This window comes from Nyctibius grandis, chromosome 13 (assembly GCF_013368605.1).
Source record: "Nyctibius grandis isolate bNycGra1 chromosome 13, bNycGra1.pri, whole genome shotgun sequence".
In the NCBI taxonomy this organism is placed as follows: domain Eukaryota; kingdom Metazoa; phylum Chordata; class Aves; order Nyctibiiformes; family Nyctibiidae; genus Nyctibius; species Nyctibius grandis.
The window spans coordinates 18312096-18329799 of record NC_090670.1 but is presented as its reverse complement, the minus strand read 5'-3'; the positions used below and the strand labels follow the sequence as shown (position 1 = coordinate 18329799).

Here is a 17704-nt window from a genome sequence, read left to right as displayed (position 1 = left end):
GTGCACAGATCTACCAAACATGCAAGACAAATGAGATACTACTTTCCCACCAGAACATAACACCACCACTTACTGGTGGCCCTACAAGGCCAGTTAATCCAGGAAGCCCCTTTTCACCTTTTGGTCCAGGAAAACCAGGAGAACCTGAGCAGTGCAGAAAAACATAAAAGAAAAATACAAAACTGTAGAAGCTGTAAATATCAAGTATGCTGTTTGCATAAGATAATAGCTAAGTTGTTTTAAAACCAGGCAAGGTTTAGTCTGGTTTTTTTTTTTTTTGTGAGTTTGATTTTGCTTGAGCAGAACAAAATTTGCAACTCTAAGTTAAATCAGTAGCGTCAAAAAAAAGTCACCCTTCTCAAAAGCTCCAGCTCTTCTATCATTTCAGGAATAGCAAGTAGTAGAAGTTAATTTATCTCTTTCAGTTATATCTACAGCAGAGCATAAACCTTCAATACACAGAATGCTTGCAAATCCTTCATCAGAGATATTTTTGAAAGACTAGATTTTCAAAAAATGAAATATACTGGAGCTGGCAACTGTGCATCTGAATTTGTACACAATACACAGATAGATACATTATACACAGATAGACACCATTATACACAGATACAGAAGTGACTTTATAGAATATACTAAGCAAAATAGCGAAGACTACAGCCTTACCTGGACTACCTGGAGGTCCTGGTGGTCCTCTCTCCCCAGGAGGCCCAGTTACTCCAGTTCCTATGCAATTGAAGCATGTGTCTCCTTGATCACCTGAAAAGAGTTGCATTGAAAAAGCATATTTGAGTATCAGATCTTAGAAAACATTAAAAGAATTCAGCACAACAACAATTGTTTTCTTGCTACTGATCTATAATATCAAGTCCAAAATGACTATTTTATGTAATTATATGATTGCTTAAACATTAGAAAGTTTCCCCCATGAAAGCCAAACTGAAGCTTTTTGGTTGCTAGGAGTCAGAAAACCAATACCAGATATGATTACAATTTATTTAGGACTGTGCAAAATAAATGAAAACAAAAACATGCTTTCAATAATAAAAATACAACTGTGAACTTTTTTTCTCAGCAAGAGTCCTTTTTTAAAGTAGGTACTTGACACTTCAAACTACAACTCTAAAACACAAACATAAAAATCCCAAACTTTAATTAAACTCCAAGAGTGCAAAATAAATACTGGGAATGTTTCATTGATTTGACAATAGGCTGAACTTATTTCATTTGAAAAAAAAATAAAAGGGTTTCAAGAAGCTTAGAAATTTCCTTCACATACAGACTTTTCTGACATTCATCAATGTAGTATTTAAGCACTTCAATTTAGGTTAATTAATTAATCCTTACAATCTCCATGAGAAAAGAGACTTCTGTTTGAAAGGAGTACAAAATGAAGTGAAATGCCCAAAGTCATCTAGGATGTCCACGGTTGAGCTAGGAAAAGATTCTCACTTACCCTTATCAGCATCCTCATTGCAAGGTTGTCTTTTTGGAAACAAGGACACACATTAAAGAGGTCTTTCTTTTGCTTACCAAACAAACAACTAATTGTAGATTGACCAACTCATACTAGGAATCTTGCATTTATAATTTCAATGTTGCTTTCCATAAAAAATGTCAAATTTATTCATGAAGTATAAAACTTTTTCACATAGAGTTGGCAACTGCTGTTACAAAGGACTTAGTTTCTGTCTACCTGGGAGGTACTCATAAACCTGATGTTCTATTTTACTTTAATCATGATCCATGCTAGGCCCTAGCATTGGTTGTACCCTCAGTCACTTTGAGATTCCTGTGCTTGAACACTAGATGAGGGACTAGCCTACATCCAAACAAAAGAGCTTTCTTTAAAATAAAAAAGTTTTCAGAAACAGAAAATATCTGCACTCAACCCTACTGGGAAGAGAGACACTGTTTATCCTTATTTAATGCAGGCTTTACATTTTTTATCAAGCTTTAACAAAAAGAGAAAAAAGCAAGATAGCCACGACACTGCACCTTTTTGGCCTCGCTCCCCTGTAAAGCCTTGTTGTCCTGGAATTCCTGGAGGACCTGGTGGCCCCTGCTCACACAACCCTTCACCTAAGGAGAATCAGGAGAGGTTATATGATCAATTTGTGACTGACAGCAGCACCAAGTACATGTATTCAGTACAAAAATGTACTTCCTAGTATTTGTGTAGATAGTTTAATATACTCACACAATCACAGACCAAATGTTCTGACAATTCAGGCAGATGACTGCTAATGAAAACCCACCAATGTAATCCAAACTCAAAAGGAAACCATATTACAAGTATCACAAGTCTTAGTAGGGAACAGTCCCTCCAAGCATTTATTAGATCATATTATGAAAGCTAAATTTACTCAAGACAGTGTCGAAGTGGTTACCTCCTGCTTTATGCACAGATTTCAATGTAACTTTCATTAGTTGGATTAAATAGGATGTAATGTAAACTGGAAAAATACTTAATTTTGTACATCTGGGCCAAATCTGTTTGGCCCCAGAGGACCGTCATTATTGTGTGAGTTAGCACAAAAGTCCTTCAAGTCTGACAAGATTTCCTCTCCTCCAGTCTAGCTGAATCTCACAGATAAATCACAGCAGGGCTCACTTGAGTTAGAAAGAGGCATGATAAAGCCAGACTGCAACTCACACCATTGAATTCCCACATTCTGTAATTGTCCTTAAGGCTAGGGTTCTCCTACAAATGTCCTGATTTGCAATGGGAGTAGCTTGGAGAATGTATACGAATAGCTTGGAATCTCATGGGCTTCAGCTGCTGATAAACTACATCTTTGGAGGTAGAATTAAAAAAAAAAAAGAATTAATATCAAAGCTGTTCAGTCTCTTCTACTTGCTGTCTATGTGGTCATCACTTACCAGGAGGAAAAGATGGTGCAGGTGGCCCTGGGGGACCTGGTGGTCCTGGAGGTCCTCGTGGTCCATCAAGTCCTGGTTGCCCAGGAATAGAAACACCAGGTAAACCTGGATCTCCCTTCTGTCCTCTCTCACCAGGTAAGCCAGGTGGGCCAGGAGGTCCAACAGTAGTGATCCCTAAGATAGGAAGAACTTAGTTCCTTGATAGCTCAAATGTTTAAACCACTTTTTTGCAAGGATGACAATGATATATGATAACGTGCTACAGATAAAACTGTGTCTTTCCATGTAAGTACTCCATAACATTTCATTTATGGAATCAAACTACATGTTCATGTGCAGTGTTTGACATATGCACATTTTGCATTTTCAGAGATTTTCATTTGAAAAATTGACCTGAGACTCAACAACTAAGTTTATGAAGGGAAAACAAAATAAAACAGGACTAATGAAAGGAAGTACTGATGGAAAAAAAAACATTTACAAGCTGTAACGTTAGAATCATAATGCTCTTCTCTGTGCATATATAAGGCAAATACAGGTGTCACCACTCACTCCCATTGTAGACTCAGATCATCTCCTCCTTTAGTACTGGCCAATGTACAGCAGAGACTAGGTTTGATGGCCAGGTACCACACTTCTGGTACACAGTACTTTCTCTGTGTACTGCAATGGATAATGTATGTTATAGGTAAGTGATACGAGATAAATTACCCCTAAGATTGTTAAGCTAGTATCTGTTTGACAGCCTTTATTATTAGCACCCTCTGTTCACCACAGCAGGGGCAATGAATACTCAGAATTTCTCATATTATCCCCATAAGCTAAGGACCACCCTTCAAGATCACAGGTAGCTCTAAATAGCTCTGCCTTCAGTTTCTGCTCAGTCCATCTGTCAAAAGGAGCGTGAAGACTGTGAAGGTAAATATCCATTCAGACATTTGAGCATACAATTTATTTTAATGCTTGCATTCCTACCTGGAGAACCTGGCAAGCCAGGTGGGCCTGGCCTACCAGAGAATCCACGCTCCCCTTTGGCTCCTGGAAGTCCTGGCAATCCTTTGCTACCTTTTGGTCCCACTGTTGCATCAATGCCTGGTCTTGAGATGACCTGTAAATGTTTCATGTTCATGTGAAGCCAACAAAAGAGTCACTGGAATGGTAGAAAGATGTGAGGGAGGAAAAGTTCAACATACTTTGAACCTTATACCAATGTCAGGATGCTTTTCCTGCTCCACTGACTTATCAGGTAAAATTCCAACAAAGAGCACTCCCCAATAGGAAGCACTTTTACTGCCAAGCCAACATGGTTAGAGAGGCTTCAGTGAAGCCGACTCAATTTCTGCTGCTCTGAGGTTATAGTCTAGCCTTGTATTTGTAACCTAGCAAATCCTAGAGCACAGAATCTATCTTGAAAGAAGGAAACAATCATTTCTATTAGTGAATATATGAAATCTTTACTGGTTCTGTTATTGTTGTACCCGGAGATGGGACGCAGTCACCCAAGAACTATGATGAGAAAACACTGCCAACCCAATGCAGAAAGAAAAGAAAGGATCAGCAACTTACAATTCCAGGAGGACCAGGGGGACCAGTGTCACCTTTTTCACCCTACCAATGAAATTAAGAGCATTTTTTTATACTGTGCATTAGTACACAATAAAGTTATTGCAAATATTCCTCAACACTGTAACAGCACAGGCAATGCAATTACTACTCGGCCAGAACTGAACTCAGTGATGGCAGATTTTCAAGCTACTATAGCAATAATGACAAAAAACCTGGCGTACCTTTTCACCCTCTCTTCCTGGAGTACCATCTATTCCAGGCCCACCAGGTAAACCCTTTAAGAAAAGAGAAAGATAATCACACTCAGATCTTCTCCTTATCAGACGAAAAGCTTATAAAGAGTCTGCTTAGATTAGAAATGTACGAGTTACTCACATCCCTACCAGGCTGACCAGGTTCTCCATCTTTGCCAGGCTTTCCCTTCAAAGACATAAACATGCATTGAAACAAAATGCTTCAGTGGTGAAGAATTCTAATGGAAATAGTGTTACTTATTTCCCATTTTTCAATAAACCAAACTTTCTCTAGAATGCACTCCTTGTGATAAATATGTGAAAGACATCAACCAAGTATGATCAATGGAGTTATCCAAACTGAGGTTTTCATTTTGAAAACCAGAGCACAAAAGCATGACAAATCTCAAAGAAATGTTGTGCAAATACAGCACAAAATGATCTTCAGTTAACTGTTGCTGATTTTAACTATATCTGTGTTTAATAACTCCCTTCATTTTAACATTAGAGAAATCCTTTATTTGGAAAACAGATCCTAACTCCCTAAACACTAGAACATTATGTTTAATTAGGAAATTAGTGTAATGTGATTCGTGAAATTACATACAAACATTTTCATGTTTGAATTTTAACTCTCCTTTAAGCCAAATGCAATTTTCTGAAGAACAGAATCAACAAAAATAGAAAGTGCATTTCTGCTGAAAGAAGTGACTTCTAAAAACCATACATTCTTGCTGAAAAGATTTGTCATTGCTGCAATAAAAGTGGTGCAAGCTCCACTTTATTCCAGGGTATTCACTGAGCAAGACCAATAGAACTCTGTTGTTAGCATTACAGAAGCAGTATGTATGGGGGACACCTCCTGGAACATAACTACAACAGGTGATTAAGTTTCACCACAGTGCCAAGATCAACTCTCAATCACTGAGAAGTTCGTAAGAAGACCTGACAGATATAGTGTATTAGAGTATAATGTGATTTGTGAGTTCTTTATTATTAGTGATGAGTTATGATTCTCAAAAATGAGGTTTTAAGATTTCCTGTGAATCTGCAGAACTAGCCGTTTGATTATGTATGCTGACATTATAATGAGTATATGTGAAATGGGTTTGAGCCACACAGAATCATATGGAGTCCTAAAAGGCAGCTTTAGAGCAACTTAATAGCAAAACTGCACTTTAAGTATGCAAGATGCCCAAATTCAGAGTAAGAACAAACAAAAATGTTGGTAAACAGCTTCTGGTAAAAGGCATCTGCCATATCCCCTCAGGACTTTTATCCTTTCAGATCTCTGCAAATTTAGCTGGTTCCCATTTACTTTTGCAGAGAGAAACAACTTGGAAAATACAATTCAAAACCCACTCAAAATATTATGAGAATTTTGGCTTTGTAAATCTGCCTCCTTTCTTATGTTCCTTAAAGAAGGCAAACCAAAGCCCTCCTATAAATCTCAGCAACTAAGAAGGATTTTATCTAGAATACCAAACATTTGTTTCCATTGTATTTATTTCCAATGGAAATTGGAAAACCTATTACCAACACATTTCTAAACAGTTTACATATTGTCCAATTAACCTGAGCAAGACTTGTGTCTTGGTTTTCAAAGGGGCCCATTATTTTGATGAAACTATGGGTTCAGTAGCTGTGAAAGTGAAAATACAGAATGCTTTGAGCTGGTAGCAGCTTATAGTTTCTTTGCTGGTCCAGCCCATGTTATTTTCATCCTATTTCTCAGCACTTCTATGATTTGAGTCTAGATAGGAACAAATGAACTCATGCTATCCTCAGATGCAGCTGTCCTGGCTCATCCCCTCCCTAGATAGCACATAAACTGAAGTAGTCTCTTGGGAAATGACAAACGGACTTTTGGTCTTAATGCAGTGTTCAGAGGCTTGGTTCTGTGACTCACCTCACAAGTAAACTCACTGAGAATGAGTTTACATAGACCAGCTTAAACATATACCAATCTCATGCTGCTTGCCAACCCAGAACATAGCAAACTGAACGAAGACCCCCTCTAAAAGGAAACAGAAAACTGCTGCTTCAATCAAGCAGTCCAACTACTTTGAAGAAGGTTTCCATATGTAAGCAGATAACATCACTCAAATTAGTTTCTCCTACCCCCAAAACTAAGATCTACATGTAGATAATTCTATCAGAAAGCACTGAGAGATCCATAGCTAGAAGCACTTTCATGAACCAAATGCATCACCTACTAGTTTGCCAGGTTATGGAAAACAAAAAGAAGTCTCTTACCCAGAGGCTGATGGCCCCACCTGAATTCAACATTTGCTTAATTCTCAAAGATAACACTGATTGGAAAGATAAATGTTTGGTTAAACAGACTACTTACTCTTTTGCCTGGTTCTCCTTGCTCACCTTTTTCACCTTTTACGCCACCGGGAAGACCCTGGATACACAAACGTCATCTTAAACTGAGCCCACGAGCCAGAGTAGAATGAATTTACAGTTCTGATACAGATGCAGCAAAAAAGAACTAGAAGAGGACTACTCACAGGAGGGCCTTGTGGCCCAGGAAGTCCTGGTGGGCCTGGATCACCTGGAATACCCTGTCAAGCACGGGCAAAGAAAGAGAGGATTAAAGCCTCCATCACTCCCTAGTAGCTCAGTTGACATTTTTTTAAAAAATAGAATCTTTTTTTGCTGTCATTTAGATTTCCAAGTACTATGAACAGTAAAGGAACATATTTATTCTTTCTTTGTGTGGAACTTCAAGTGCATCTATAAATTTTATTAGCTGCTCATCCTGTTTATTTAGATGATTCACTCCACTAAGACACAACTGCCTCCTGCGTGCACTGCAGCAGCTGGTTTGGTGGCCTGCAGCTGCTATACAATAATAAAGAGAAGAAAGAAAAAAAAAGGAAAGAAAGTAAGAACAAATGCCAGATCCTGCTGAAACTGCAGGAGCAACAGTCATTAGATTACTGGTAATTGCTGAAGTTGTGAGGCCATCAGGATCAATAGTGTGTTGCTCAGAAAAGCGTCACAGGATGACCGTGTTAAAAAGTTAGGGTTTCTATTTTGTCTTGTTACACCTCTGTACAAGTTCTTAAATCTCTTCACCACTAACCTAGAGAAAAGTTACAGGCTATGGAATCCACAAAAGGTTTCTGTGCAGAGTTTCTGTTATTTTCTTGGAGGCCTTCCAGATTTTTACAAGCCCATCTATACACTTGATTTTTCAGTCAAAGATCATAGGTGGAGGTACTCACCAGAACTTCACGTGTATTTCACAAAAACATAAGTGTAATGTTCCCATTTTTTACTGATTGTGTACTACCAACCATGAGCTTTGTTGAAACAAAAACAAATTTTTAAACTCTGAAATCATTGTTAATGTTGGTCAAATGCAATGCACTCAGACTGTGTTTGTAAGTCTTACTGACTTAAAAGGAATGTAGTGAGAATGCTTTTATTTTGTACACTTATATTACATAATGCCAGTGTAATTGGTCCTTCAGAGATACCTGATGACAAAGGCAAATTACTCTGACCCTAATAAAGTCAGATGAACTTTTGCTCCAACTACAGTGTGGTCAAAGTGTCACTTTGTGTTTTCTTAGAACTATAAAGACACACAATGCTGCTCTTTACCCTTCTGTCCTACCATCCAGTAAAACTGAGACAAAACCAGAGACTGAGACCTTTCTAGGATGACTGCACATTGCAAATGTACATCAGTGGATAGCTCTAGGGAAAGCCTTAGCAGTGCCTAATGTTCTTCTGAAAGGAAGGGTGACATGGTTTTGATCAAGATGAAGGGCAGAATTGTTCTACACCCTGTCAAAATCAAATACTGCTGCGTATCAAAGCTCTCTTCTCTGACATATTTCCCAAGACACAAAGGTGGAAAGCGAGAAACTGATCCAAATACAGATGGAGGAAATCAACAGTTTAAAAGTTTAAAACTCAGTTACCACAGTGACATTTGCAAAATAACCAGAGCACAAAAATGATCACTTGCCACTCTTGCCTCAAAATATCTACCTCAGCTCTTCTAATACTCAGGGTGGTATTTGAGAATACCACAGAAACTTCAAAGAAAACATTAAATCCGGGCACTCATGATCCTGCTGGTGCTGCTCAGATTGGCTATGACTGGTACCCAGAATCAAATGGTACCATGAAATATTCCCCAGTGAAGAAGAAAGGAAAAAAATGCAATAACTTTAAAAAAGGCAACTCTCCCAATGATTTTTTGGCATTTATGGGTGGGGAAGGATCCATACAAACCAACAGTTTGAGCTTACTGTCATAACATGGCTTGATATTTACTTTTGAGAGGCCAGAAACAGAGAAAGCACTTTATTCAGACCACAAGGAAGACAGACCTTGGGGCATTACTAATGACAAAAAAAAAAAAAAAAAAAAAAGGAGAAGGAAAAAAAAAAGAAAAAAAAAGAAATTGAGTTAAAATTTTTGAAAGACTTCTTCACAATGGATGACATAGCTGGTTAACTAATGGGAATCTGAATCCCCAGACAGCTTTGAAAATCCCAGTCTGGGTGTTCCAAGGCATGAGAATATTTAACTGCTTTTACTGTTACTATGAACTTCCTTTAAGAGAGTTTCTTAAGAATAGTTATTTTACTATGGGAAGTAACTGAGCTAATGTGACTGGCATGCCTTCTATTAAAGTAAAAGTACTCAGACCTGAAACAGTCAGTACTTTGAGAAAATAATAGAACCTCTGCAATAAGCAGGATGTGAGTATATATGAGCCAAACCAATGGAGGCTGCAGCTTAATCACATGCTCATTACAGACGGATATCGTTTCCCACTCACCTGATCTCCTTTCTGAAACTCAATGTCATTTGGTCTCTTCTGTTCTCCAATTTGTCCTGGTGGCCCTGGAGGTCCCTGAAGACCTTGTTCACCCTAATGTGCAAGAAGATGGCAGATTGTTACAGGCAATACAAGCCAAAATGGCATGCATTAAGTATTTTGAAAGTAATAAGCAAAAATATCATCATGATCACCTACTCACTTTTTCACCTTTGGGTCCTTGGAAATTCAAACCCATATTACCCTGCAAAAAGTATAACTCATCAGCCCTTAGAAGTCACAAATGAACAGAAAGAAAAACAAAACAGTCCACCACCACCATCAACGAGGGAAAGAAAATACCTTAGGTCCTGGCAGCCCTGGTGGACCAGGAGGTCCCTGTTAAAAAAGGAAACAAGAAAAAAAAAAAGTAATTTCCAAGCACTTTACATGCCCCCTTGTGGAAAATAAAACAAAACAAAACAATGTTGCTACTTTGACTCCTGTGCATTATACCCATGCTGACAAGGCACCTTGCCTCGCTGAGAGCTCTTCCTCATGCTATTCAACTTCACAAATATGTAAGAAACTAATTCTTCCTTTAAGACAGACAGGCAAATAAAATTAAACAGTCAGGTATTAAACATTAAGGAAAGAATTATCCTCATCTAAATAAGCTTAATCCTGTCCCTCAGGTTTCAGACAAACTAGGAGCCTGCACAAAGATTCAGCCTGATTTAAAGCAAAAAAAGGTTTGGGAACAGGCTGAGTGTTTCAAATGTATCACATTTAAATGTGCACAGTGGCAGCTCCAGGGTGAGCTGAATACATGGTTGCTGTTGTCTTCATACCAAGTCTTGATTACCAAGATCTCTGAACTTTACTGACCTGCCTCTGAGGATGCGAAACAAAGAAGCGACTGCCCCATTTAACACTTTATGTGTAACAGGTTAAAGAAACTTACTGTCAAACCTGGGGGCCCTGGAGGGCCAATTGGACCTGGTATTCCCATGGAGCCGGGTGGGCCCTGTTGAGAAAGTGGAGGAGGCTATGAGAGGCACTTCTATGAAAAAAACAGTGAGACATTCAAGGTCAAAAAAACCCAACAGCTGGCACCCCATGCATGTCAAATCGGAGTAGCTGACCACTAACCTACCAATCTGTCCTTGTGGAAAGGCCTAAAGGAGTGTACATTGAGTTAGGAATGTTCTGCTCTCAACATCAATACATCTCTTTGGCTTGGATAAGGGACCGCTTTTTTGTTTGTTTTGAACTACTTTTGCGCTTGCTTTCCCTTCATGCACTGAGAGAGAACAACAAAACACTTTGTATTTGTGATTCCTCCCAGCCAGAAACAGACAATAGGGAAGCACAGATCAGAGGAACAGAAATGCTAACAGGCTCAGTCTGGTCAGAATAGCCTGGGGCTTGCCTCTCTGTACCAGGAAATGGGAGTCTCTGGCTTCTGTCCAGCCTGATAGACTCATTTTCTGCTCCCCTTGTTCTTCCACTAAAGCAATGAATGGCTCAGTGGGGAAGCACAGGGCCTGGAGTCACTAGCTGTTTTCACAGAAGACTGCTGGGAGAACAAACACTGTTCAGGAGGTGCAATATGAGGAGAACAGCTGAGACATTACCCTGTCTTCCCACCATCCAAAACAGTGGCTACAGCCCAGAAAGGCAGATGTTACTTGCTTTATCTCAGGGTGAAGAAGGGAAGGGAACTCCAGAACGGATACAGAGAATGTCTAGGAAGGGCGAACAGTCAGGGGACACAGAGAAGCAAGTAAGTAACTATGAGTACTGCTGTCTGCTGGATACCACTTTTCCCGACCAAGGGACCTTTCTGGCCTCTGTGGGTCACCCTATTAAGAGCAATATGGAAGCACTTACTTTCCCTCAAGTCATAAACTAAAGGTACATTAAACGTGAGCCCTGCTTTTCCACGTAAACATATGGATCCCCTAGCACCAAATGTTCCAATTGTGCTGTAACGCAAATACTTTTCATGTTATCTTTTTGGCAGAACACAGCCTAATAGTACTTTATACAACTTACGGGTATCCCTGGAAGACCTGGAAATCCGGGGTCGCCCTTCTGTCCTGGCAGCAAGGATGTAATTATTTCACCTGCTTCACCCTAGAAGAAAAAGAGCTGACTTTAATTAATAGCACCTTTTACAATTCTTTATCACCATACTGACTCCAAAGGACACTTAAGACTCTGAGAGACTCAAGAGTTGTGCTCCACCCTAGCAGTACTCTTTAATATAAGTACTAGATTCTCCAAGAATAGCTCTTTTTAGGAGAGATACTTGTATATTTGGAGGATTCTTTAAATGGCTAAACTACCTACTATTAAAAGTATTTATATGTACAAATATATCAGCATTGATTTAAATTCCAAAACATTAGCAGATCAAAACACAAATGCTTCACAAAAGAAAGAGACGTTCTAGCTCCATGTGAAAGCAATGGGATAGGACACAACAGAAAAAAGGCTCATTCAGCTTTTTCCAGTGTCCCACCTCATGAGATTAATGCTGAGTATGCTGTTACAATAGTCATGCTTCATGTTCTATATTGAAGCACAGTTTCTTACTGATTTTAGGGAAGATCTTTGTTTTAAAAATATATGTTCTGATCAGCTTGCCTTTTAATATCTTTAAAACAATTTGGAAGAAAAGACGCTGAGAAAACCAATTCAGCTTAATAGCCACAATTTCCCAGCACCAGCATTATGCTGTCCTCTCAGTTTACTAGAATGATTCTGTGGGTCAAGTTTCCTTTCAAATAAATTTGAACCAAAACTGAAGTTTTGGCCCATGTTCTAATAGGTCAAGGATACAACAAAAGAACCCTTAAAAAATAAAAGGGGTCCTTTAAGGTCCAAAATCAGATTATGAGACTGTTTACATTAGAAGAAAAAGCCATCTATGTAGTAATCAATACAGTGGAGAGCACATTTCCAACATATTCTCTTCACTGGATATTTTAAGCTCTTATTGTTTAGTCTCTAGTAGTGTTCTTGAGCATACACAGGTAGACTACTTGTGCATTTGGGTGTTCGTAGGCATTTTGCTAACTTGATGCCTCACAACACAGGCACTGTCCTCACACTCCCAAGGAAACCAGCTTCAGAAAACAGTCTGCTACTTCTGGAACTACTGACTCAAATTCAACAAAGCTACTGCAGAAGTTCTGGTTAGTTGAACTGGAGCAGCCTAGAAACACTAAGCTTTCTGCAGAATGTCACTCCAGATTGCAATGGATGCACACTGCATAAAATCAAGCAGGTTACTTATGCCAGGTCACACTGTGCACCCGTGCCTGGTTAGTACTTCGATGTGCAAGTACAGAACACTTACCTTCATACCTGGCAGGCCAGGGGGTCCCTTTGTTTAAAAGAAACAAAAAATAAAAGAAAGATCAATAGAAATAAATCATCGGTATGTTATTTGCAAACCACTAATCTGATCTACAGCACAAGGCAAGCATTAAAGACAGAAATTTAAAACAAGATATGAAACAATAGAAAATAAAATTTTTTATGATCTTCAGAATCAAACGGAAAAATTAGAGAAGTACTTTCGCAGTGAACGTTGAGCATTAAAGGGACTACATTTCCATTTCCCAGCAATTTGTTTCTTTCGTGCCTCCTATTATCCATCCTGTCTACTACATTTCTTTCTGTTTGTACTTTGGTTCTGACAGGCACCCTGCTGTACATCCTTGTGTTTTATAATGAAAACACCTTACAACGTCTCTTTTTTTCTACCCCATTAATCACCAGTAAGACTCTTTAGATGTTCTGGATGACAGTATCAAGATCTTACTTCTCTGACACATACACATGTATTTGTATTTTTCTGCAGGTGTAGCAAAGCATCTCAGCATGTGAGAATTCAAAGGGCTTTTTATTAGCTTTACCACAGCATGCAGCAGCAAAGCTCACTCTTTTATTGGACATCCAAATATTGTGATTAACCATAAAAAAATTAATATATTCTTATTTATTAAAAGACCAACTGCAAAAAGAGGCTGATATTTATCTGATCTTTCACAGATCTAAGTAGAAGTTTTTCAGTGGATTACAGGTAGCTGATCTGGAAATCTTTTACTTACAGGAGGCCCTTGTAAACCAGGAAAACCTGGACTGCCTGGGAATCCACGCTCTCCCTTAGGGATGAAGAAAACGATTAGCCAAAACCAAACCAAAACATAACAAAAACAGATAAGCAAATTTTGATTGAAAAGTCCAGTTTCATTGTTAGCTTACGACTCCAGAGTACCAAATCGTATTGCAACGAGCTATAGGATAAACAGTTTGTTAAATCACACAACTGATTGAAACAGAACTTTCCACATTCAGATATTTCCACATACTTCCAGGCAAAGTACTATACTACAGAGATGAAAAACACACACAGTGCTACAGAAGATCAACTTCTCTTACGGAAAGATCATAACCTGATGCTAAGTAACATGCTAGAATGAAAGTGAATCCTTCCAACAAGGACACTGAATCAGTATTTTCAATGCAATGTTATTAAAAATCAATAATTACAAAGTCCCATGGTTAGGTAATGAGTTTTCCTTGGTAGCAAGAGTCTACTACAAAGATGAGATACAGTATATGATCTAATTATCAGACACTCCTCTCAGTTGTTAGCTATAAAATTAAGGATTAGAATTAAGAATTTAACTACAGTGGCTGCAGAGTATAAATTTTGCATCTTGGTGCTGGCAATTTCTGGCAAACTTGTGCTTTAAGTACCAGTCCATGACCCCTTCTCTCAGATGTGTGTGTAAGTCTGAATTGTCTTCGAATTACCTGCACAACTCAGTAACAGCAAGTACTGCTGCACATAATAAACTAAACCTATTGGCTACAGCCAGGAGAACAAGAGCTCTTTATCATATTATTGTTCATTGTTAAGAATTTTAAAGGGATTCCACCTTTGTTCCATTGCATCCTGGGATACCCTGAGGTCCTGGTGGCCCATCTTGTCCTGGTAATCCCTTTAAAGTGGAAAAGAGGAAAGAAGAGTTAGCTTGTAGGATTCTCTTCTGGGCCTGAAAGACAAAAGGGAACAGACACGTATCTATAAAGCCCATTCCTACTCACAGGAAGTCCTGGTGTTCCTGGAAATCCTGGAAGCCCTGGCGGTCCCTAGAAGGAAATCAACCACATATGTTTTAAACAGTATGGTACGAATGGATGTGCAAAAGGATTTACCAAGGTTTTACTAAATGTAACTTATTTGTGCATATGTAAGTAAAGAAAAACAGAAACATCTGAATCACCTGGAAAAAAAGAATGCCATGCTAGACAGCCATCAAGGTTCTTACCCTTCCTTCAGGGAAATATCCACAAAAACATAGAGAAGACAATGCAGAACAACTAAAGTAATAATATATAGATACATAGAGAAAATAAATGAACACTGATGGTGTGAAAAATGGATGAGTCCCACTGAAGTCAGAGATGCTTCAATTGTCACCAGCTGAGGCGTCTGACAAAAAGGAAAAGCAAAGGCACAAAACCTAAAGGATTTCCAGACAAATCAACCTCTCCCATATCGACCCTACATATACTGTGTCTACTTCAGAATAAATTGAAGCAAAGTCACTGGAGAGTGTTTAGGTCCTGTGTAGCAAACCAGATCAAATAAGTATTGGGGCTACTCTCCCTAATGAGTTTATGAAAGTAACGCAAGCAGTATCTAAGATTGTATTACTTATGCAATCTTGTATTACTTATAAAAACTAATGCAATCTCTTCTAGCTGGTAGATAACTTACTCTTTAGATTTAAGTTATTTTTTTTCCCCCAGAATCACCACTTGTGTGAGGACCCACTCAATGCCTGGCAATCTTTATCCATAATTCCAATATATCACCCCAAAAGTGTACCATTACTTACTCTGATTCCTTTGGGTCCAATAGGCCCTGGAAGTCCATCATCACCCTAAAAAAAACCCAACAAACAAACCAAAAACAAAAAAAAAAAACACACACTCAATTTTTCAGTCTGCCTTTCTATCAAATTAAACCCTAAGCATGATAAAATTTCTTCTACATGTTTATAGTATATGGACTAAAAGTTATATTAGTTGCCACCTCCTGAGTAAAGGGCTGAAAACTATTTTATTTTGGGCGTTGGACTTTGAATTGAAAAGTATTTGTTACAGCTGATAAACCATGACTTCGAGGAAATGTTTTTTAAAAAACCAAAGCTATTTAAGATCGTTTGTAAGGCAGAGACCTGTCACGTGCCTCCATCAAATATCCTACAGTGGCCTCTTGTGGACAAAACACGATACACACGATTAAATGGGAATGATACTGTACCATTATTATATTTTGTATTATGATAATGCAGAACTTCATATCAAAATCTTGAGAAGAAAAGGCATTTAGGGAATAAAAATATAATCAAAGTTTCTAGTCCAAGACACCTCTGTTGCTTCACTCTTGTTACATCCAATTAATCTTTTCTTTTAGTGTAGACTTTAATTTTTTTCTCATCACCTACCTATTTTTTTCTTTGATTCTTTTTGATGTGCTTGTTAGTTTATACCGTGAGCATTGGCAAAAGAAATGGCAGATCCTGGATAATCTTGTGTATATTAAATACAAATGCATTCAGAGGAAGGCTTTTCAACATTTTAATACTATATTACACCATCTGAGCGTAATGATGTAATTCAGTAGCAAATAAAAATAAACTGAAACCCTCCAGGGAAAGCAAGAAGCATCCCTCAGTTGTCTCTGCATAGGTTCAACGAGGCCTTCATTTGCACTGCCCCATCCAAAGCCAGCCCAGGAATGCCACCAGGTGCAAACAGCAGTTTACCTGTGGTGAGATCCCTGCGGGCAGCTGACAGCCGAACACCGCTCACAGCAGCGAGCTAAGCGATGGAGTGCATTATTGCAAGGCCTGCTAAACCTGCGTGACAGCACCCTGCCAAACCTGTTCTTTGACCTTAATCTGCAGTACCCAGTGAAAGGATACGAGTGCGCATGTAGTGTTTGCAAGCACGTGTGTAGGTGAAGAATAGGAAACTTAGAGCAATCTTTTGCTCTGGTTGACTATTCAAACCAACCACACAAAACAAACTATGTAATATCCCAACATCTAAAATTTTTACTATTAAAGCAATAATAATCAAGAGTTCTGAAATTATTTAGGATCAGCACTACAAGCAAGCTAACACCACCTAGCATTTTCATCCTATTCAAGTGAATTGGCACTTACCTTCAAGCCTCTTGGACCAGGTGGTCCTTCAGGTCCTGGAAATCCAGGCAAACCTGGCTGTCCTTCCAAGCCTGGGAATCCTCTTTCACCCTACAAAAAGAATAGGTGGTGGTGGAGGTGCAACATGACAAAAGCACAAGTTATGATACAAAAATTCAGAAAACACATTATCTTTCTTGTTTTCTGTAAGAAGTCACCATACAGACAAACTAACACTGTGATTAAACAACTCACCTGCTTAGCTACAGAAATTCCTGAACGTACACATACGTTGCCTTCAATTGCACCACTTGAACAGGTTTCATAGGATGTTTATCCATCATATAAGCCACCTATTTACCAAAATAATTCAACCACCTGTTTCTCCTGTGCTGCTTAGATACATAGAACTTTCCCCTCTTCCTATAAAAACATAGCTTTATTAGTTATGAAGTCCCTCCTGAAAACTCACCTCTGCTGCAATACCTACAAAAACTCTCAGAAGGGTGTAGATTGCTGCTATATCGTGACTGTTGTTTATTATTTCACAGTTGCAAGGTTGTCATTTGTAATATAAAAGCAACTAAGGTCCTGGTCATGCACTGTAGGCTAAACACTGTGCAAATACAGAACATAAAGAGGGTTCCAGCCCTAAGTGCTTACAATCTAAATCAAGTGAGACATACACAAGACAGCAAAGAAATAAGGTTTCTTATTCCTTTTTATCTGTCACTTTTTGCTAAAATCACAAGCTCTCAAGCAGCAACCATATTTTGCTAAATATTTATGCAATGATTAGCCATGATAGCCCCTCAGTAGCGTAACAAATACCATATACCATCATATGCCACCCTCTAACTTGTTACTGTAAGTTAACAATGTCACTTACCTGCAGTTTCACAATATGCATAGCTACAAATTCATAAAATATTTACTTTTATTCCTTGCATGTCATAGATTCACAAAAATCACTAAATATTAAGATTTCAATTGGT

The 17704-nt window shown here is 38.6% G+C and overlaps 1 protein-coding gene across 1 annotated transcript in view; it reads right to left on the bottom strand.

The window, feature by feature from the left end:
• Positions 1 to 17704, bottom strand: part of COL4A5 (collagen type IV alpha 5 chain) — a 78666-nt gene that overhangs the window by 29858 nt on the left and 31104 nt on the right. The window contains exons 3-23 of the mRNA XM_068411753.1: positions 16731 to 16820; positions 15396 to 15440; positions 14599 to 14643; positions 14430 to 14492; positions 13596 to 13649; positions 12839 to 12865; positions 11530 to 11610; positions 10436 to 10498; positions 9835 to 9870; positions 9695 to 9736; positions 9493 to 9585; positions 7199 to 7252; positions 7036 to 7092; positions 4825 to 4869; positions 4671 to 4724; positions 4450 to 4491; positions 3859 to 3991; positions 2884 to 3057; positions 1999 to 2082; positions 667 to 759; positions 74 to 144 (exon numbers count right to left, since the gene is read on the bottom strand). Coding sequence (XP_068267854.1) covers positions 74 to 144; positions 667 to 759; positions 1999 to 2082; positions 2884 to 3057; positions 3859 to 3991; positions 4450 to 4491; positions 4671 to 4724; positions 4825 to 4869; positions 7036 to 7092; positions 7199 to 7252; positions 9493 to 9585; positions 9695 to 9736; positions 9835 to 9870; positions 10436 to 10498; positions 11530 to 11610; positions 12839 to 12865; positions 13596 to 13649; positions 14430 to 14492; positions 14599 to 14643; positions 15396 to 15440; positions 16731 to 16820 — 1446 coding nt within the window. The remainder of the gene's footprint in view (positions 1 to 73; positions 145 to 666; positions 760 to 1998; positions 2083 to 2883; positions 3058 to 3858; positions 3992 to 4449; positions 4492 to 4670; positions 4725 to 4824; positions 4870 to 7035; positions 7093 to 7198; positions 7253 to 9492; positions 9586 to 9694; positions 9737 to 9834; positions 9871 to 10435; positions 10499 to 11529; positions 11611 to 12838; positions 12866 to 13595; positions 13650 to 14429; positions 14493 to 14598; positions 14644 to 15395; positions 15441 to 16730; positions 16821 to 17704) is intronic.